Source organism: Talpa occidentalis, unplaced genomic scaffold, assembly GCF_014898055.3.
Source record: "Talpa occidentalis isolate TD23 unplaced genomic scaffold, MPIMG_talOcc4v2.1 talOcc4.9, whole genome shotgun sequence".
NCBI classification, from domain to species: Eukaryota; Metazoa; Chordata; class Mammalia; order Eulipotyphla; family Talpidae; genus Talpa; species Talpa occidentalis.
The window spans coordinates 78355424-78377337 of NW_023605305.1; the positions used below are offsets into that span (position 1 = coordinate 78355424).

Below are 21914 nucleotides of genomic sequence, written 5' to 3' on the forward strand. Positions count from 1 at the left end.
GGCAAGAAGCAAAGCAAGATACTGTTCAGGCCATAGTTAGGACCCTGAGAAGGGGAAAGGGATACGAAGAGAACCTGGTAAAGGGAGGCACGCAGAGACTTTTTCCTTCCCTCGAAGAGGATTTTGGCCAAGCAGATCCTCGGAATTCAGAGGTGAGACTGCTCCCAGGGAAGGGACTTGTCTTACAGGACTAATTCCGGTCCTTCTGCTGCTGACTCAATCACAGCTCACCTCTGACTCCCCTGCCCAACTCAGTGAAGCTGGAAACTGGTCATCAGCTCACCTCATGCGGCAAAGAGCTGCCTGGAGGGGAGCAGGGGATCCCAGTTCTGTCTCACCTTTCAAGGGAGTAATGACAAGTGGAGTCTGCCATACAGGCTGTCTGGGACCCAAATGGATTGTTCTGTACTTCTCGCAACCCACACCCAGTTGTACGTGGCAGAGCCTGCTCTGTCCAAGCTGCCTACATCTGACTGCCAAAGCCTCTCCCACCGACTACCTCTGCCTCTTGGTTCAAGCAGTATATATATACTGATGTCCCACCTCTCGAGAACAGGATGTCCTAGCCCTTACTTACCTGTGAACTGAGGGCTCAGGGCCTGAGGGTTATGGATAATATCTTTCCAAAGTAGTTCAAATTCTGGTATCCTGGCAACATTCTGAAGTAGTCTTACAAGATCCCGGCCAATCATCAAACATTCCATGAACTTGATGGGGTGGGGGTGGATGACATGAAAAAGAATAAAAACATGGATTGTTTGCCTGCTACAAGGAGGATGAAGGAAAAACGTGTCTGTTCCAGGGAGGGAAGGAAAGAGGGTCAAAGAGACTATGAAATTTCTTCTGGAAGCAAGGGATTGTCTCCTAGTTGCTTAGAGGAAGAGAGCTGGAAGCTGGGGTCTGATATCAAGGATGAGAGATTACTAGAAAATGCTGCAGCCCTGCTGGCTTTCACATTAATCTGTTCCCTTCTCCTCCCAGAACTGTTTTCATCTGGGTCTTAGGAAAGTAAGATTCCAAAAGAATAGGATTGGTAAGTTGAGCCCTCCTCAAAACTGGACTGGTCCAGCAGAGCATTCATTCTGTGATAATGGCAATGCTTTACATCTGTGCTGTCCAAAAGGAGAGCTACTAGCCACATGTGGCGAATGACCACCTGAAATGTGGTTAATTCAACCAAAAAAACTGAATTTTTAGATTTTTATCTAATTTTAATTAACATTTCCACAAGTGGGGCCTCCCTGGTGGCACAAGGGGTTAAGCACATCATTGTGAAGCTATTCACAGCCTCTGCAGCATTAGTTCATCCCCAGCTGGCCAGGGAGCTACCCCACATGGCACAGCAAACCTCTCCTGTCTCACCCACTGCTCCTCTCAGCAGTGTATCAGTCTGCCTGTTCTGCTCCCCACTGTCTCTGGTGAATCCTCTTACCCCGCCCCCTGAACCTCTGGCCTGTACCCAAGTTCTTATATGCATAAATAAATAAATCTTTAAAAAAATTTAAAAAACAAAAAACCATTTCCACAATTGGCTAGTGCATTAGCTGCAGGACCTCTCTCTCAGGAGGTCTAAGAGCGGACAATTCATAATCCCACTTGACCATGCAAATACCCATGGTCTATGTGTATGTTTGTGTGTGTATGCTAAATACACATGCACACCCATGCAATACCTAACAGTGGGACAGGCTGTGTCTGAGATGTACATCAGTATCCATGAAGCTGACCAGGAAAACCCCTAGGGTGCAAGCATAACAAGCAGCATTTCTAGGAACTAGAGTTAGTCCACAGCGATTCCCCTGATCTTCTACCCTCATCTTAGAAAGATGAAAAACTCCAGACCTCGAAGTATCTCCACCTCTCCAGCAAATCATTTCTGGCCTAGGACACCTTATAGAGCTTTTAGAGGTATCCCATCCTGGGTTTCATGTCCTTATACTGTTTTTGTCCTCACCCGTTCCCGAAGCAGTGAGATGCAGAAGTCCACTTCCTTCTGCCGCAGGGCCTGGAGCTGAGCAGTCCCGTGATGGTCGACGATGAGGCGGAGGTATGTGTAAACAGCCATGGCAATGAGGATGCTGCTCTTCAATACCCACTCCCTGTTGGGATGGAAGACAATGGCACCCATACCTGCCTGGGCCTGTTCACCCTCCCAATGCACCCCACACTTAGTTCCAGGGCCTCGGCAAGGTCTGATGAGCAGTACTGGGAGTAGGTTCCTTGATGATGGCTCGCTCCTGCTGTCTTTATCTACAGTGGAGTATCAACTGCCTAATGGGGAACAAGTTCTTACCACTCTTGCAGGTGCCCAAAAAAGGTAAGTGCTGAATGAAAGCAACTCCTTACCACAGAACCACTTGGCTCCCAACAAAATAATTTTGTTCGTTGGCTTTGCTCCTTTGAACATGTACTAAGGGCCTAATGTTCGCCAAGTTCTGCATGACATACTAGGGACAAAGTCAAATTGTAGTTTCTACCGGTCCAGATTATGAGGAAAAAGGTTTTGTAGATCCCAGAGGTTTTGGAAGACACAAGTCAGCCCACCATGCCACAAACATTTCCCCGGTTCTCTCTGGTTCTCTCTAGCAACCGATCCCACTCCCAGACGATGAGTCACCTGCCCTAAATCAGAATCTGAAAAGAATGTGATTTTGGATAACAAAGTATTTTCCCAGGAGTTTTAGAACCTCCCTGGGGAAAGGGGGTAATGAAAGAGGGGGGGAGGAAGACAGTGGAAAGACTCCACAGCCATCTCAAAGTACCCAAAATTGGGGAGCTGTCTCCCCGCCAAGCAAGTAATTTATAAGGACTTTGGTGTCTCTGCTGGAAGGCAGAGAACCAGAGGAAGAAGACAGGGAATTTAATTAATCCAACTAGGCAACATACTGATTCCGGAAAAGTGCTCAAGCCACTTAATTAAAAGACTCTGGCCTTTTCCTTTCACATAATGAAAGCAGTAGCCAAGGACACCGGGGAGGGGAGGATCCCCTCCCCCACCAGCTACCTTTGAATGACACAATCCTAGAGATACTTGGAAGGGAGTGAGGGAGTAGAAAGAAGATAATTTTATATTTCTAGGGACATACCTGCAGGAAAGGATGTCAACTTTTTGAAGGGTAGGAGAGGGTGCAGCTATCATACACTTATACACCGAGACTATGTTTGAATTGCCCAACTGAGGGAAATTCAGGTTTAATGTATGAGAACAGGAGGCATCTGGCACCAGGAACAATATGAGAAAATTTATTTTTTAGGAAGAATGCTAGCACAGGTGAGAACATATCTGAATCCAGGAGTGGGGTAAGGAAAAGAAAGATACTAGTGAGACCTTCTGACCCAGGGCACTAGGAAGACACAGGTCCTGCAAGCATAGACCTGGTGAGAAACTGCTAGAACCTCCTCAACTATGGGATTGGACTAACAGAGAACCCCATCTGCAGCTGCACTGCCATGTCCAAGGCACTAGGTGGCACTGCACAGCAGACTGGGCACAGCTCTGGGGCTTGGGCATCGCAGAAAACAGTAATCTCTTTCACAAGTGTGAATTAAGAGGTGAGGGTTAGTCTTCTAAATTGTAGGAAATAGGGATATGATTAGCTCTATCAATCCTCTAATTACTATGGTGTCCTCCCCTCAGAAACAGACTCTGAAGTCAAATAACAAGAAAACTGAGACCATAGCACAAAGAGGAAGGCCTTGCTCTCAAATAAGTTTGAATATGGAAAAGTCCTCATAAAATTTCTGCTCCTTTACTTTGATGGAGAAGAAAAAGAAAGAGCCAGAAAGTCCAATATGCCCTGCTTTATGTCCTTTCTACCACTGCAGCCTCTCTACCAAGCTGCAGGATTCAGTGGTCTTGATGACCTACTCACTCCCACAGCCCCCCATGCCATTTCAAAAGGAGAGCATGCTTGATGGAGAGTCCTGGGGAAAAAGGGGCCTGGGTAGTTGGCTGGCCCCACTCTGCTGAGCTCACTCTCCCTTACCTCCCCCCCCAAAAAAATAAACATTCCAAGGAGGTCTGGGTCAAAAATAAACCTTTATCAGATGAAACCAGTTTTTCCTGGGCTTGGAGACATTTTAGCAAAGACCTTCTTTCCCACTCCTTTAGCCTCTGGGCCATACCATGGCCTTAATTCCTTCACTTGCCACAACACACTTGCCTCTCCCTTCCCTGCCCCTCTAACCTGAGGTACTCTTGGGCCACCTCCGGGTCTTCACACAGTCCTTCATCCCCATCACCCACATATACATCCATCACCACCACATGCAACTCTTGCCCCACCCTTTGCAGTAGACTCTACCTCTGCTCTGTCAGGATATCCAGAACACTCTCTGCCAACCAGATATTTTTTGCTGTAACATCCCCACCTGATTTCAAAGGGGGAGAAAACAAAGAATCAGAATGGCTCTGATTAGCAACTCAGCTAATCCAATACATTTCTTCACCCATCCCGCTGTTCCACCCCTGTATCCCATTCACTGATGTTTAGTACTGGAAAAATAGATTCTTCTGTGTCAGCCTTTAAAGTTTCCCCCTTTATACTGGGAAAGAAGAGAGGGAAGGTTCTAGATTTTTCCAGTAACCAGAGATGCTACTTTTCCATAGACTAGGGGTTAGAGTGGGAGTACTTTGACTCTTTAATGTCTGGGAAGGAGACATGAAAAGTCCACGGTTGAGAAGAAAGGATGATATCTCAGGCATGGCCTGAGGTTCAGGTGGCTAGTTGTAACAGCCAGGGATGTAGACGTTCCAAATCCTGTGTCAGGCTGTAGACAGGCCAAGGGTTTCTAGTTGCCAGAGATCATAGTCCTCAGTGCTTACTATGGAACTTCCTGGGCCTAAATTAACATGCCAGACCACAGTCTCAGGATGAGAAGTGGGGACTAGGAGTGCCAAACAGGAAAGAAAGTGCCAGGCGAGTGCATAAAAATAGCCAGCACAACACTATGCCTTGCCCCAGCTTCTAATTTAAAAATTAAATGTTTACAGTCACATATCACATAGATTAATATTTACATCCACCAAAAACAGAGGCATCACTGTTATATAAAATCCTAAGGAAGAAGCAAAGACCCAATGGACAACGGTGAGATAAGAGAGGCAGGGTCATTTTTAATCGAACACGTGTGATCCTGGGAGTAGAAGAGGTAACACAGGCAGTCTCTTGGATATTCAAAGGCGGACAGATGTCACTGATGCCAAGGAGATAATAAAACCTAAATGTCAGGGTCTGTTCTGTGACATAGTTTGTCCCTCAAACTGGCCCTAATCAAATGTCATAATTATTAAGTAGCAAGTGTTTAGAACACAGGGGTGGAGCCAGGGACGATGTCTGGGTTTCTGAGAGCATAATGTGACAGGAACAAATTATTTGCCTTTACTTCTTTCCCTATCCTTCCCAGATCCTTCCTGATCCAATATGCCATGAAAGCTCAGAGTGAGGACTGGGTAAAACAGGCCAACTATTGTGTCAGGCCCTGAGTTTGCAGGAAGGAAAATGAGGCAAGATTTATTTATTTATTTATTTATTAAAAAGGCCTCCTGTGATTTTCCAATTTCTTTCTGCAACATATGTGACCACAAACAAGCATTTAAACAACTCAGGAATCAAGTCCTTCAGAACCCAATCATTCTTCACTGTCTGGATTTACTCTCTGGACACCTGTCCTTTATTCTTTTGCCAAACTCACCAGCAATCTGCTTCATGAATGTCATGCAAACACCATCGGCTCCTAGAACCCCACTCTTCACTAGCTCCCGTACCAACCACACCAGCTAGAGGAGAAAAAAAGACAAATGAAGAGATGAGCCTTTGAATTTGAGAAGGGCTAATTCAGTCAATACTATAATTCAGGTACACAATGAGAGGGCTGTGTTACCCCCGCCCCCCCATTCTGCCTTCCCTTCCCTTTGAGAGGATCCAGTCTGTGATGCCATTGGGCTGGATCTCTCTTCTCTTTCAGGTCTTACCTGAGTACGACAGGTATCCTGCAACTTCAGGTACTTCTCCATAAGTATCTGGTTGATTTTATTCAGGACAATATTCATGCCGTCACGACTCACCAGAGCCAAGTCCCGGTAACACTGTGAGAAGCGAGGTTTGTGAGCAGCCAGCAAGCTGAGGATAGGCTCCTGACCCCACCCATAATGGGTCCCCTACCCCCCACCTCTTCAGCTTCAACACCAATGGGATACTGAGGGGCCATGAAAGCCTGTTCACTCCTGACATGATCTTTCCACAGGACTCTTCCATCCCACACCTATCCCTTGCTCTGTCACACAGGGTGGAGAAAAGGAACCGAGCTTCTCTAATAAGGCAGAAAAGCCTGCTAAGAAAGGCTCCCTCCTAGTCCTATCCCTGTCCCTCTACTTCCCTGCTTAGGAAGTGTCACACTGTTTGAAGTCAAAAGCTGAGCAAAACCAGGTGGAGGCCATCTGTTTTTCATCTGCCAGGAAAAGGTAACTGTAGAACAGGTTTGGTAGAACATGCCAGAAAGGATCCCACAGAGGATTTTAGACCTGGACTGACCCATCCAGATGAAGCAAAGGAGTACCAAGAAAAGAGGACCTAGGATGAGGGCCCCTGAAAAAAGGGGCAGAACTGAACAACTTCTGTTACCAAATATTTTTACTCTTTTCTCTGGGTTGTCCCTTGCTTTGGCCAAGTATTGGGGAAAAAAGGGTCTTTAGGTTTAACCAACTCTGTGGAGGTGAGGGAGGGCATGCCAGTCTCCTGTCTGAGAGTTGCTGCTTCCCTTCCCCTACAGCTTTTCTTACCCCATCTCTCTAGAGACCAGCCTCCTGGAGAAATACCTTAGGGGAACCTCAATAATGATCTCCTTAGCCTGCTGAGTTCTATCCAGTCAGGGTCTCAGCACAAAGGGTAAAAAAACAGAGCAGTAGTATCGTACAACCTCGAAGGCCAGTAGCAAGGATGGCAACAAGAGTAATAGTGATTGTAACAGCTAACATGCATCAGCCTTGTGCACAGACCTTTTACTACATATATTAGTGCACTTGATTCAAATAACAGCCTTTTGAGATAGGTACTGCTTATTATATGTCTGTTTTTACAGATAAGGAAATAGGCATGGAGAGGCTCAAGTGATTCCCTCCAGGTCACATATGAGATAAAAGGGAGAATGAGGACTCAGAAACAGGCAGACCAATTTGAGATGCCACGCTCTTTATCAACCCCTTACACCAACTTTAGGAATAATTAAAAGTGAGTGCTGGGGGTTGGAGGTAACAGCTTATGGTGGTGGGGCTTTGATGGTGTTCATGGTGTGATAACATACATTTGTCGGGTTGTTAACCTATACCCCTAAAACATCTATAGGGTTGTAAATCAATGTCACATCAATAAGCATAATGGAAAAAAACGCTTAACAGTAGTTTTGATATTACTACATTCATTCCTAAACTTTCATGCTAAGTGTTCAAAAAAGGACTCCTCAGAGTCAGCTGCCCACTGGTCTGGCTGTGACTTGGGACACCTCAGAAATTAGTTCCTGTCACTCCTCTGCCTCCACTGTCCTGGAGTCAAACCAACTGACCAGATGAAAAAGCCAACACTCAGACATTCCCATGTGCTACAAACTTTCATACCCAAAGGAGAATTTCATTATCCTGACTTCATTTGGGGGTGGGGGCGCACTGGGTGAACAAAAGTATAATCAAGAGAATAAGGAAGAGTTCGGGGACCCAGCGAACAATATGCTGGTCAGTAAATGTTGGTAGCTGGAGCCTCCCTGGAGGTGTGAGTCACAGAGATTGAAGGAGTCTGAGGAAGAAGGAAAATCTATGTCAGCCCAAGTATAGAGATCCTACTAACGAGAGAGGAGTCTGTTGTTTCAAACAGCAACAGAAGTCCCAGAAATACCAAATACACCCAGGACAGGGAAAGAGGAAAGTGTCTCAGGAGACAAAGGATCAGATGAAGAAAACAGATTCTGTCTGCCTAACCCCATGCTCCATCTGGGACCATATCAACCACAACTGCTGATAACACATGGCAGCTGGGTACCAGGAGTATCATATCCCTGATGCTGCCAGTTGTCTCACCAACCTAGGTGCCAGTGTGCTCACTGGCTCGGGAGTAAGTGGAGGGGGAAAAAAAACCAAAACCTTAATGGGGAACAGAGAAGAGAAGCAAACAGTCTCAAAAGAAAGCAAAGGCGACAGGATGGCACTGAGCGGGCACATCTGTCCTGACTGTGGGAAGTCCTGTTTGGGCCTTCCTGGCCCCTACCTTTGTTTCTCAAACTGTCTGCTGAGAGACGGATCCAGAACTACAACTGCCAGGGTCTGGCTTGTTGGCTCTTGATGAAGAGAAACATTGGCACTGATGTTAGACCCCTTTTTATTACCTTTATCTACTGACTGCTAGAGCCTGTGCAGAAGCTAAGGCAAGGCCTCCAGCTTAGCCTCCCTTCTCACTAGTTTCCCAGATGGGTCTGCTAGCACTATTCAGTTCAGACATCAAACAGGAAATAAATAAACCCAAAGATATAAAGATTGCTAAAGGCTAATAAGAGGGCAGATGCAAATCAAGAAGGCACAACTGGAACAAAATCCACCACATGCATATTCTACTCTCCCCCAACACCTCACCTGCCTCCCCTTAATTGAATTCTCTTGTTCACCTCATTCCAATCATCATGTCCAAAGGCTCACCATGGCTCTAACCCTGCCTAGCATCACTGAGAGAAACCTCGGCTCATGCTTGCCGAAAGCTGGTTTCTAGTGTGTTTAAGACAGTTTCTACTCCCACCTTCTCCACTGTCCCCACTTCCATCTCCACGCCCATGAAAATGCAGGCACAAGTGTATCTCCATTCATCCTGAGGTTTCTGCTCCAGAGATAGAATTAACTCCAATTAAACTCAGAAAATATTCCCCTTGGGGCCTCCGTGGTGGCACAAAGGATTAAGCGTCAGCACTATGAAGCTATTGGCAGGCACTACAGCACGAGTTCAATCCCTGGCCACGGAGCTACCCACATGGCGCAGCAGACCTCTCCTGTCTTGCCCACTGTTTGCCTCAGCAGTGTATTTCAGTCAATCCCCCTGTTCTGTTCCCCACTCTGTCTCTGATGAATCCTCTCATGCCCCACACCTCTGGCCTGCCCACTCACCCTCAATCCTACTCCGGCTAGTTTCAGATCAGTGCAAACACATAGGGTTGCCATGCCCATAAATCCTTCCTTGAGGTTAATACAAGCAGTTATACTAGGGGACCACAGACATTCTGTCCTAGTCCCTGGGAATGATTTTCCTTTGGATATCCTTGAACAAACAACATCACTGACCCCCAGTTATCTTATAGGTCAACTGGGAGAGGTTTTTGGTGGGGTGAGGACAAAGTCACTTTTTTCAGAGGATTAAATGAGATTCTGTCTGGATAAAGTTTAACACAAATGCTGAGCATAGACCATGTTTGCTTTCTTCCACACTTTCCGTCTTCAGGTAACAGTCAGGTAATAGTCACCCAAGTTCTTCTCCGTTACTGTCACACAGTTATGCCAAATACGATACATGAACTTCTAAACCATTATGCCAACACGAAGGCTTAAAGGACAAAGAATTGCTAGAAAGGGAAATCTGGAGTAGTAAAAGGCAAAACTTTGCTCCTTTATTATACAATGGAGCATCTTGCCTAGTCCTTCACCTGGAAGAAGAAACCCATTTTGCAGGGGGTTGAGCGCAGCAATGGGGCTGTCCACGTGCGAGTTCGATCCCCAGCTGCCTAGGGAGCAACCCACATGGCGCAGCAGACCTCTCCTGTCTCGCCCGCTGCTCCCCTCAGCAGTGTATTTCAGTACATCTGCCTGATTTGCTCCCCGCTCCCCACAACCATGACTCTGACCTGTACCCCACTTCTTAAAATAAATAAACCATTATACACACACAAGACTCTTCTATCTGTGAAGGAGCCCACACTAGTTTTCATAAGGAATTCCCGTGAAGTGACTCCAGTGTACTCCAGTATTCTGAATCATGATGTTATCCTGCATCAATCATCTAACAATAAGTTGTCTAAATTAAATCCCACTATTGGGCCTCCCTGGTGGTGCAAGGGGTTAAGTAAGCACTGCACCATGAAGCAATCCACAGCCTTTGCAGCACAAGTTTGATCCCCAGCCCGCCAGGGAGAAACCCACATGGAGAAGCAGACCTCTCCTGTCTCGCCAGCTGCTCCCCTCAGCAGTGTATTTCATCAGTCTGCCTGTTCTGTTCCACACTCTGTCTCTGGTGGATCCTCTCACTCCCCGCATCTCTGGCCTGTACCCCAGCTCTTGTATGGATAAATAAATAAATCTTTAAAAAAAAAATCCCACTATTATTTCAATTCACCTTCAGTGACAGCACCTGCAAACTCCAAGTCTTTTGGCTAAGAACTCTCAAGCACTTGGTTATAGTTGAGTTCTTCTCTTTCCTGGATTAAATCCCAACTCTTTTAGCCTTGACTTATAAATCTAAAATTTAAAATTCTTTTAATGCACTTTCACTCTCATAACGGACCTGCCTTTTCTTGCCAACTGGCTTCACAATCTAAAGATAGACAAAGAATTTTACTCAGAGAATGACCAATTCACTGAGAGTAAAAAGGGAGCTGTCGCTATATTTGTAGAACAAGGGAATCCAGCACTGGTCAGAGTCTGATATCCCAGTTAAATCCCAGTTCCACCAGACTCCAGGGTTTGTAGGTCCAGGGCAGGTGTCTTACCTTCTGGGCTTGGGCAGGGTCAGTGAGGACAAGGGTGAAGAGACCAAGGCAAATTTCCTCATGCTGAGGGGGACCTTTGCATACCTAGGATATGAGGAAGGAAAAAACTAGTCACTCACAGAAGGAAATTGCTTGAGAACAGTTTCTCCCAAATAACCTGGGACTCCTGACTCTTAAATCTGTTGATTTCCTTTGCCTGCAAGTGATGGGGCATCAGTTTTCAGAGAAAGATGGAGGGAAAGGACAGAGTTCTACTACTGCATTCTCTATCGCTGGATGAAGGCCAGGGCAGAAAATAAAATGTACTAAAAATGGGGAAAAAATCCTACTCCACCACCTTCATCAGACCTTAAAAACTTTCAGCTGAGAGGGAGCTGCAACTAGTCAGCCATGTAGTAACAAGCACACCTACCAAGCAGAAACCTTGAGCAAATCACTGACTCGCTGACATCTGTAAGGTGAAGACATAATATACGTATACTAAATAGTCAATACTTACTGAAGATTCACTGAGCATCATGTACCAGGAAAGGTAAGACATATTTAAAGTCCTTTCAACCTCACAGATTGATTAGAAAAAGGAAAGATCAAGAAGAGATCTTTCTTCTTCTCTTTGAGAAGAATTTTTAAAAGAAAAAGTCACTATGAATTATTTATAAGAAATAGTTATTTGAAGGGGAGAGGGGAAGAGGGATTAGGGTCAAAATAAGGGGGGGTGGGAACTGTATGAGGAATAGAACCAAAATTAAAATGCATACATTGTGCAAAAATGAAAAATGATATAAAAAATATATAAAATAAAATAAAGTCATTTAAAAACATTCTAAGAGATGGTCTTCCACACTAACAGAGGAGCCAGGAAGCCTGGTTCAGGGCAAAAAGACATCAACTTCAGTCTCCTAATTGCGTCACTTAAGCATTTTACCTTTTTGATGACATCTCAGAGCTTTCAAAGAAGCAGAAATGGATATGGGAAAAGCATTATACTCACGTAGGCATTGAGGGCATCATTGGCCTCTCTCTCAGAGACCCCAGAAGTCATGGCTGTCACAATGCTCATGCATCTTTCCAACCTCTGTAAAGGGGTGAGGAAAAAAAAAATAATCAAGAGTGTGGCACACCACCACTCATGTAGTACTCCTGGCCCCCAAAAGTTTTTTAAAAATTTTAAATCTCATCATATCTCTAGAACTAATTTCCAGTTTACAAGTCAAGTCATGATGGGGATATAGTTAGTGAAATACAGAATACAGGGCCTCCCTGGTGACGTAGAGGTGAACTCAGTGATATAAGCCCATGACTTGAGTTGGCTCCCTAGCCAGGGAGCTAACCCACAGCAGACCTCTCCTGTCTCACCAGCTGCTCCCCTCAGCAGTGTATTTCAGTAGAGCCGCCTGTCCTACTCCCCACTCTGTCCCTGGTGAATCCTCTTACTCTTGCACCTCTGGCCTATACCCTGGTAGTTCTATGCATAAATAAATAAATCTTAAAAAAATAATACAGAAACCATGAGAAGTAACCTGTTTTAACACATAAATTATAAGGAAAAAAATGTACGGTGAGACTTCATATTACAACTCATTGAATAAAATAAGAATCCGTGAGTTCATGCTTATAGATAGGCAAATAATAAGTAAAGCTCTTCCTTATAGTGAATTCAGAAGGCATAACAGAATAACTGATGCAGGCAAATATCAACAGATGCTGAAACCACAGGTGAAACTTTCAAAGGAAAGAGGGTATTTATATAGATCAAAATACTTACTAATTACCAAAAAAAAAAAACCCACAAAAAAACCCCACCATATTATAGTAGGAAACCCTGGAGTATACCACGTTAACCAAGTGATCAAAGTTAATATCCCTGATGAGACAAACTGACACCTAACACTATGTGTATGTGATATGATGCACTGATAAGGCTGTATCACTTGGGCCTCCCTGGTGGTGCGAGGGGTTAAGCACTGCACTATGAAGCAATCCGCAGCCTCTGCAGCGTGAGTTTGATCCCTGGCCAGCAGACCTCTCCTGACTCGCCCACTGTTCCCCTCAGCAGTGTACTTTAGTCAGTCTGCCTGTTCCGTTCCCCACTCTGTCTCTGGTGAATCCTCTCACACACCCCCCCATCTCTGGTCTGTACCCCAGCTCTTGTATGCATAAATAAATAAATCTTTTTTAAAAAAAAGAGAGAGAAAGACTAAGAATCTCTTTCAGTTGAAGAATTAAAGAGACAGTACAGCTAAAGGCAATGTGTGATCCTGGACTGCTGGTAAAATTGGGACTGCTGGTAAAATCTGAATATGTACTACACATTGGATAACAGTAACATATAATGTTAAGTGTCCCAATCTTGATAACAGGACAGTGGTTATGTAGTAACAGAAGATCCTTATTCTTATGAAATACACACTGAATTATTTAAATAGTATTTAAGTGGTGTCTTGGTTACAACTTATTCTCACAAGGTTACAAAAAGATATGTAGTGATAATGATAATATAAATGCTGTAATTGGTGAATCTGGCTGAAGAATATATGAGAATTCTATGTATTATAATTTTTCTATTATTTTTAAAATAAAATGTTATAATCAAGAGAAATTTGGATACTTAATATTTTATTATATTAAGAAATTGTTGTGCCTCCCTGGCAGTGCCAGGGATTAAGACGCAACCTATGAAGCTGTCCACAGCCATTTCAGCACGAGTTCGATCCCTGGCCAAGAAGCTACCCACATGGCACAGCAGACCTCTTCTAACTCGCCCGCTGCTCCCCTCAGCAGTTTTTTTCAGTCAATCTGCCTATTCTGTTCCCCACTCTGTCTCTGGTGAATCCTCTCACCCCCAGCACCTCTGGCCTGTACCCCAGTTTTTGTATGCATAAATAGATAAATCTTTAAAAAAAAACTGTTGTTAGTATTTTTAGGAATGGTATTGTGGCTACGTTAAAAAAAAAAGTCCTCTCATGGACATACATATGAAGTATCTACAAATGAAATGGCATTTCTTGGATTTGTTTCAAAATAATCCAGTCTAGAGAAAGAGAAAATAAGACTGACATGTACTAATAAATACTGAGGCAGAGTGATTGCTGCCTGGGAATGATACTATTCTGTCTACTTTTTTTGTTGAAATATCTTCATTTCAACAAAGAAATTGAAAGCCATCTTTGAAAAATGAGAGTGAGGGCCTCCCTGGTGGCGCAGCGGTTGAGGGCTGGGTTGCAAAGCTGCCTGCAGCCTCTGCAGTGCTGGTTCGATCCCCGGCCCCCAAGCAAGGGTCCCATATGGCACGCAGACCTCTCCTGCCGCCCGCTGCTCCCCTGTGTATTTCGTCGGTCTGCCTGCTCTGCTCTCCCCTCTGGCTCTGGTGAATTCTCTCACCCTCCCGCGCTTCTGACTGTACCCAGTGCTTGTATAAATAAATAAATCTAAATTTAAAAAAATAAATTATTAAGAAAATAAAAATTAAAAAAAAAAAAGAAAAATGAGAGTGAAAGGAACAGACTAATGGAGAACAAAAGGCCAAATTTAAACCTGTCAGGGTCTCTAGGTCAAACAACGGTGGAAGCAGTTCCATGCCCTGTCCAAAGCCACGGCTAGTTTCAAAGGCCTGCTCTAGCACAACATGTGCTCAACATTGCAAGGTGAGCTTGATCACTGACTCCTGTTCTAAAGCATTTAATGCTAAATATTCAGAAAACATTTATAAAATGTATCTCATATTAAGTAGGTGAGCCTCTCCATTACTACCACCCAAATTCCTTCCTGAACCTTTTGAAACTTTATCTTGAGGATTGGATTAACACAAAAACCGTTTTAAGGCCTCCCAGGTGGCGCACAGGTTGAGTGCAGCACTGTGAAGCTGTCTGCAGCCTCTGCAGAGCCGGTTCAATCCCTGGCCGGCCAGAGAGATACCCACATGGCACGGCAGTCCTCTCCTGTCTCTCCTGCCACTCCCCTCAGCAGTGTTTTCCATCTGTCTGCCTATTCTGCGCCTGGTCTCCCTGTTCTGCTCCCTGCTCTGTCTCTGGTAAATCCTCTTACCCTCCCATACCTCCGGCCTGTACCCCAGTTCTTGTATAAATAAATAAATCTTTAAAAAAAAAAAGTTTTAGGAACACTACTTCCCAATTCTCAGGGATGAGGAAGCTGGCAAACGAGGGACAAAGGCAGGCAATTTACTTCCAATTGATCCTTGACGCCTTCCTAAAATACCTTTCTGAGAATAAGTTCTTCTGCAGGAATTTTGAGAAAGTGACAAATAATACCTAAGGATGGTGGGAAAGAGGTCTAGGAGTGAAAGACTATCATGTCTCCTCTGGCCCTCACCCGAGGCTGCCTTTATCCATCCTTATCTAAGAGCAAAAGGTAGAACTGAGTGTTAAGGCAAGGCGCTCCCATAGCCACATTTCAAGCTAAAATAGGCCCAAACCCCTTGTGTTTGAAGATTTTACAACTTCGCCACCCAACATGAGGTCTGACTACCCCCCAAATCAGGTCAGATCAGCCCGCTCAGCCTTAATTAACAGCACCTTCATACTTGTGAAACGGAGCTGTGAGATCACATGAAAGCTGAGCTGAGACTCTCATGACCCACTTCTCCCACAAGCTCTGGGATCCTTCATTACCCAGCCCAGCTCCTATGAGACAGAGGAAAGAAGGAAAACCTCAGGTTGGATTTTCTCTTTATAAATGTATCCCTCTCCACCTGAGATAGTTATCAATTACTGGAGGATCTGTTCCTAGCAGCAGCTAGGTCCAGAATATTCTGGGAGCTCTGGGGGTACCTGTTTACCTGGCCTAAGTTACCAAGCAGTGTCAGTGGAGGAAGATGGTGAATAAGCAGCAGCACTGCATCCTAAAATTCTGTCTATTGTTTTCTATTGAAAGGAAGTATGACTTTGCTAAATCAACAGAGTTGCAAGAGAAGTCAAACAGCAGTTAGCTAATGAGCAACTGACAAGCACAGCAGAGAAGGAACCTACTACCTCAGGCTAATCTTGGGCAAGTTACCTAGTCTCTCTAAAAGTGGATTTTCTTTTGTGAAAAAGAGATAAAGTCTACATGACAAGATTGCTCTGAGGATTAAAGATAACATAATGTGAAAGCACCAGGTATACAGCCTCAGTTGAATTAGAATCTATCCCATCTGTGAGGAAGCTCAGCACCTGCACAACTAAATCTATGAAGACCCCACCCTCAACAAACCCACCCTCCCACTATAGGACAAGGAGAAGTCCCAGACCAGCTGAAAAGCTTCCTCTACTACTTATCCTCTATAAACTTTTGCATTCTGAGAGAAGGGGAAGCGGTGGGGTGAGGCTTAACTGAGGGTCCCTGCACCAAGATCCTCTGCACAGTCCTATGGATACCCACCCGACAGACTGCCCCATCTCTGCTGCAATGTAACACCTTCGCTGGCAGTGGGTTTTCGAGGTCCCTCCTTGATATTCTAAGCCCCACTCAGAGGGCTGAGTCAATTCTATGGGTAACTGCCTATTCAAAAAGTGGCCTCCTTGAATAGAGAGGCCCAGCTAAGGATGTAAAAAAAATGGGAATGCCCAGAATTTGGATATGTTAATAAAAGTGATTAAGAAAGGTGAGGGCCAGGACTTTCCCGACAACATAAATATAAAAGATGCTGCTCTTTCTGAACTATAGAATTAGTTTTCCAAAGAGAGATGGGAGAACTAGTTACAAATGACTCAGAGTGGCAGAAGCACTACTTCCCCTCAGAGAGGGCCACAGGAGGCGAGATCCCTACAATCATGTAGCAGTACCCCCTTCTCCTAAACTCCAGAGGCCCTTAGTAAACACTGCAGTTGTCAACAATTGCTGGCAGAATGGTTTGTGTTCAGAGTAAGCCCTCCATAAGAACACCTCAGAGAGCTGAGTAAATATTTACCATCTCTGGGAGCTCCTGAATTCATTTTCCTAGTACTAAGACTACCTGACCATGGTTTCTATGACAGCAGCAGCAGTGGAGGAGTAGGAGGATGTGGGGGGCCTTCCAGTTGGGCAGTGTATATGCCTGAAGCGGAAGACTGAAGTCAGAGGGCTCCCTCTAACTCTAGGAAAATGGGATGGGGAGGTCCAAGGTAAAAAGTATCTACCACATACACACTGCTGCTTTATGGGAAGTGTCCCAGTTCTGGGTCTCCTGTGCCTCAGGTGTGGCAGTGGAAAGGATATATCACCAACTCTGGGTTGTAGTGACAGGGCAAGAGGAACGAGTGGGGGCAGTGAGAGCCAGCTCTCCCGTGTCTAAAGTCCCCATTCAGGTCCAGTTTGGATTGGCATCCAAACTGGTAGATTTCAAGGACTAAATGACAGTCTTCAGAAAAGACCTACAAAATCCCCAAGGACCCACATTACTGAGGAGTTAATGAACAAGGTGGGCTGAAAGTATTCTACAACCAAAAGTCACTTGTAAGGCCTTCCTCAGCGCTATCAAACTATCACCAGTCATTGATGCATTAGTTCCATCCCCAGACAGGAGGTGACCCACATGGCGCAGCAGACCTCTCCAATCTCACCTGCTGATCCTCTCAGCAGTATATTTCAGTAGATCTGCCTGTTCTACTCCCCACTCTGTCTCTGGTGAATCCTTTTGCCACTGCCCCTCACCCCCACACCTCTGGCCTACACCCCAGTTCTTGTATGCATAAATAAAATCTTTTGGGGGGCCTCCCCAGTGGCATAGCGGGTTGAATGCAGTGCTGTGGAGCTGTCTGCAGCCTCTGCAGCACCGGTTCAATTCCCAGCCAGCCAGGGAGAGTCCCACATGGAGTGGTAGACCTCTCCTGTCTCATCCGCTGCTACCCTCAACAGTGCTTTCAGTCCGTTTTCCTGTTCTGCTCCCGGCTGTCTCTGGTGAGTCCTCTCCCCTCCTGCACCTCTGGCCTGTACCCCACCTCTTATATAAATCTTTAAAAAATAATTTTTTTTTTTTAAAGTCACTTGTGTATGAAATGAGGATTTAAGTGGGCTGGCAGGGGAGGGAATGAAAGATGGTTCTATTCCAATCTCTGGAGATTCCACACAGACAGGATGTGAATTATTCCTGGGAGAATATGTACCTTTAACCAAATACAACCCTGAGACCTGTGCATAGCTTAAGAGGAAGTTCTGACATTTGGGTCAAAGGCACCAGCTTTCAGTCTAACTTCAAAGTGGACGAGGTCCTGCTCAGCAGGGGAATGACCAGGAGCTGTGAGACTAGGATCTACATGTTTTAAACGCCTCCCAGCTGGTACTATTTTTATCTCATTCCCCAAATGGGGACCAGGATGGGCAAGAAGAATTCCCTCTTCAAAGAGAGGAACAGGGCCAAGGAGAACAAATGCTGAGTCACAGTCTCTGCTGGGGATGCTCTTCACTGGGGTTTCTGAAGGACCTTTCCTCAGCAGGCCCAGCTGTAATGACCCCAGTGTCTTCACTGCCCTACCCAGTTTTTTTGTTTGTTTGTGAACTTTCCTTATGGGTGTATTAACTTAGTCTTTAGATGATAAGCTCTAGAAAGCAGGCCTTGAATCTCCCCCATCCTATTTTACTATCAGATTCAGCACACAGTTAAAGTCTATACGGTCAGGAAGCTATCTCTGTGTTCTTGAGCAACAGGTAGGTCTGTGTTGGAAAATAACCAAACCAGAGAAAGCAGAGATCAGTTAGTCAACACCAGGTTTCGATAACTTCTGTGTACAGAGATGTGTGGGGAGAGCCACACCGTGAAGCAGCCATTAAGTCTGGCCCTTAGAGACACTCTGGTCTAGTGGGGATAACAGAAGCACACACATGGGGTTAAAAACAGAATGACAAGGCTTGCTGGAAAATTCAAATGCAAAGGACAAAGGGCAGAGAGGACAGAGGAGAGCCAGAGACATGCTGGGAAACATCCACCCCATGAAGGATGTCAGGGGGGAGAAAAAGACCCTCCTCCCCCTTCTCCCTGGAAAAAGTTGAAAGTTCATTCTCAGTCCAAAAAGAAAAAAAGTGCTTCCTCTCTTTTGTGGTCCCTCCTGCCATATCATTTCGTTGACTAGCAAGAACGTCACTTGCTCAGAGGAACAGGATGCTATGCTACTCTGTGGTACAAATAAGAGCGGAGGCAGGATGACCCCTCAAGCAATCAGAGCAGGAAATAAACATTTTTTTCATCCAACCCTTGGGGTCTTTTCCCTTCCACCCAAATGGCATCTAAGGCAGTCAACTACCTTCTATAATTCTAGAGCTCCAGTGTCAGAACACAGAACTTGGCAAAGACTTTGATGACTGTGGCTATTTCTTAAAAAACTGTATGATTCAGGGCCTCTCTGGTGGCACAAGGGGTTAAGCAATGCACTATGAAGCAATCCACAGCCTTTGCAGCATGAGTTCGATTCCCGGCCCCCGGCCAGCCAGGGAGCTACCCACATGGCGCCGCAGACCTCTCCTGTCTTGCCCGCACTCCCCTCAGCAGTGTTTTCCATCTGTCTGCCTGTTCTGTTGCCCACTCTGTCTTCTGGTGAATCCCCTCACCACCACCACCACCACCACCACCCCACCCCAGGCCCCTCCCCCGCATCTCTGGCCTGTACCCCAGCTGTTGTATGCACAAATAAATCTTTAAAAAAAATTGTATGATTCAAAATACAAGGTAATCCTACAGTCATTTTGGTTTGGGGAATTATTTTTAGAAGCATTGTTTATGGTCCTAATTATATCTAGCTTAATAGATAAAAAACGGTAGCAGAAAAAAACTTTACTAAATGCACATAGAATTATGGGGAAGAGAAGCATGAAGCCAATCTATGAGTGGACATTTGATGAAAAAAAATCCATAAAGTTGCTATCCAGCCATCTCTTGATTCACAAAGTTCATTTTGCATGTGTTCTGCCATGTTTTGTCTGATTCAACTTTTTTTCCCCCAAATTTAACATGACTATCATCTATTTGCCTGCCTCTCTCTAGAATCTAGTATCAAGTTAGAAGGAGAAAAATGGCCAGTGAAGAGCCAGAACCTGCTCATTTACTCATCCGGTCCCTGGAATAACCACCAAGTTGAATTTATTAGGTCTTGCAAACATTATCAATCACGTCCCAGTTCTGGGTCTCCTGTGCCTCGGTGTGGCAGTGGAAAGGATATATGACCAACTCTGGGTTGTAGTGACAGGGCAAGAGGTACGAGTGGGGGCAGCGAGAGCCAACTCTCCCGTGTCTAAAGTCCCCATTCAGGTCCACCACATGGCCTCATGCATTCCACTCTGTGTATTCACTCTCATGTGTATGCTTTCTGGTTCTAAAGGAGAACCTCCTGGGCCCCATGTACCCCCTTACACCACTGCTATAGTTGGTGTTAACTATACACTTAAGACTTCAGTCATTTTTCTTTAAGTTTTCTGTAGTCTTCACTCATTCTAAACGCCCAATTAGCATCAAGGATGGCTGGGTCCACAAAAAGGCAACATTATTTAACAGGAGAGTCCAGGTCTGCTATGAATTTCCGAGGTTCCTATGAATTTCAGACACTTACATACACATACATTACTTCTATATGACCTAAAGTTTGAAAAAGTAAATATTAGTAACCACAGCCTGTGCGTGGGAAGTCAAAAATAAATTCGTCAGACCTGGATGCTGAATCCCTTTCTAGTCAACACCCCCCACCCGCTTTCATTCTAGAGACTGCAGTTGCTATGGCAACCTGTCCAGGAAGTTGTCCACACTTCTTCCTTCAGGAGCAGGAAGTCTGGAGCAGTGTTTGTGTGGCCTTAGAAAAAACTTGAAGGCCTCCTTCCCCGCCCCCACCCCGTATCCGTTCCAGTAGCCCTCCTCAACCCAGTTTCTTAACTCCCTTCCCCACCCCCCCACACCTACCTCCTCTAACTCATCCTTGGCATCCAAACTGGTTGAAAGTAGCAGCCTCCCCCCTCCTGGGGCTCCTGCTCCCGCTCCTCCTCCACCTCCCGCTGCTCCCGAAGCAGCTGCTGCTGCTGCCCCCTTTCCCTTCTGTAACTCCATAGCTGCAGCCAGGAGACGGGAAAAGGCCAGGGAGTGGATGGGTGGGAAGTCTTAGAAATGGGGAGCTCCGGGCTGCCACGGATGGGGGCAAGCGGGGTAAGAGGGGAAGGCAGGGAAGGGGGGAAGGGTTCCAGTCCTCTCCTCCACCCTCTAGAGAGGCCGCTCCCGTGCAGGAAGCGAAGGCGGAGGGCCCTGTGGGTCCTGCCTCTGGAGTGGCAGTGCTGAGAGAAAGCCGTTAGCTCCTAAGTCTGCTGGGGGTGAGGGTCTGTGCCCCTATGGGACAGGCAGAAGAGGCTTCCGCCCCTGAGGAAGTGGAAGGGGAGCCCTTTCTGCTTCTGACCCCAAGAGAAGCAGGGAAAACCCTAAGTTTCAGGCTCAGGAGCTGGGGGAAAGAGGAGCCCTGCCCCTGAAGTGGGAGGTGGAAGCCTTCCTGGCTGGTGCCCCAGGGCTGAGGAGCGAAGTTCCTTTGGATCCCGGCCCCAGGGGGTGAGGGTGAGGCAGTAAGCGCTATAGGAGGACAAGGAGGACCAGCTTCTCCCTACACCACACAGAGGCGGCCATGGTGGAAGGGCGGGGGGTGGGAAGGCTGAGGGCGATGGCGGGGGAGGGGGAGGAATCGTGGAGGCCCGCGCCGGAAGTGAGCAGTCGCGGTCCCCGGCCTCCGCCAATAGCGGCTTCCGCGGTGGCGCTGAGTCTCGGAGGAGTTGGCGGCCGACTGGCGACTGGCCTTTTTCCCGGCTGCCAATGGAATGGAGAGGTAGACAGACTCGTCTGATGGACAGGCAGAGCAGCCAATAGCAGCCCTCCTTTGCCTTCGGGGGTGGGACGGGACAACTTTCCCGGAGGTGGAAAGGGAGTGCGAGGTGATCAGGAAGAAGGGCGGCTGCGCCTGCGCCTGCGTGCACTGACGCGCATGCGCGGCGCCGGCCTCCGCCCTCTCCTCGCTCCCGGTGGAGCTGGGACGGCTGCAGGAATCGGCTATTATCCCGGCTAGATTTAGGAGACTTGAAGCCTATCCGCGAATTGACAGTGCAGACCGAGGGAGTGGAACCCTAATCCTTAAGCACTCCTAGAGCAAACTATGGTATGGAGCCATGTCCCAGAGCTGAGAGGGCATCACACAAGCAAGAATACCCTTTGGAGGGGAAAAAGTGCACAGGCCCACTTGTGCAAACCAAGTCAT

The 21914-nt window shown here is 46.2% G+C and overlaps 1 protein-coding gene across 1 annotated transcript in view; it reads right to left on the minus strand.

Moving 5' to 3' along the window:
• Nucleotides 1–21351, minus strand: part of INTS3 (integrator complex subunit 3) — a 37807-nt gene extending 16456 nt beyond the window's left edge. Inside the window, exons 1-8 of the mRNA XM_037501422.2 lie at nt 20588–21351; nt 11723–11806; nt 10732–10815; nt 5975–6088; nt 5695–5779; nt 4305–4371; nt 1955–2099; nt 578–707 (exon numbers count right to left, since the gene is read on the minus strand). Coding sequence (XP_037357319.1) covers nt 578–707; nt 1955–2099; nt 4305–4371; nt 5695–5779; nt 5975–6088; nt 10732–10815; nt 11723–11806; nt 20588–20731 — 853 coding nt within the window. The 5' untranslated portion in view covers nt 20732–21351. The remainder of the gene's footprint in view (nt 1–577; nt 708–1954; nt 2100–4304; nt 4372–5694; nt 5780–5974; nt 6089–10731; nt 10816–11722; nt 11807–20587) is intronic.
• Nucleotides 21352–21914: the final 563 nt, after the last annotated feature.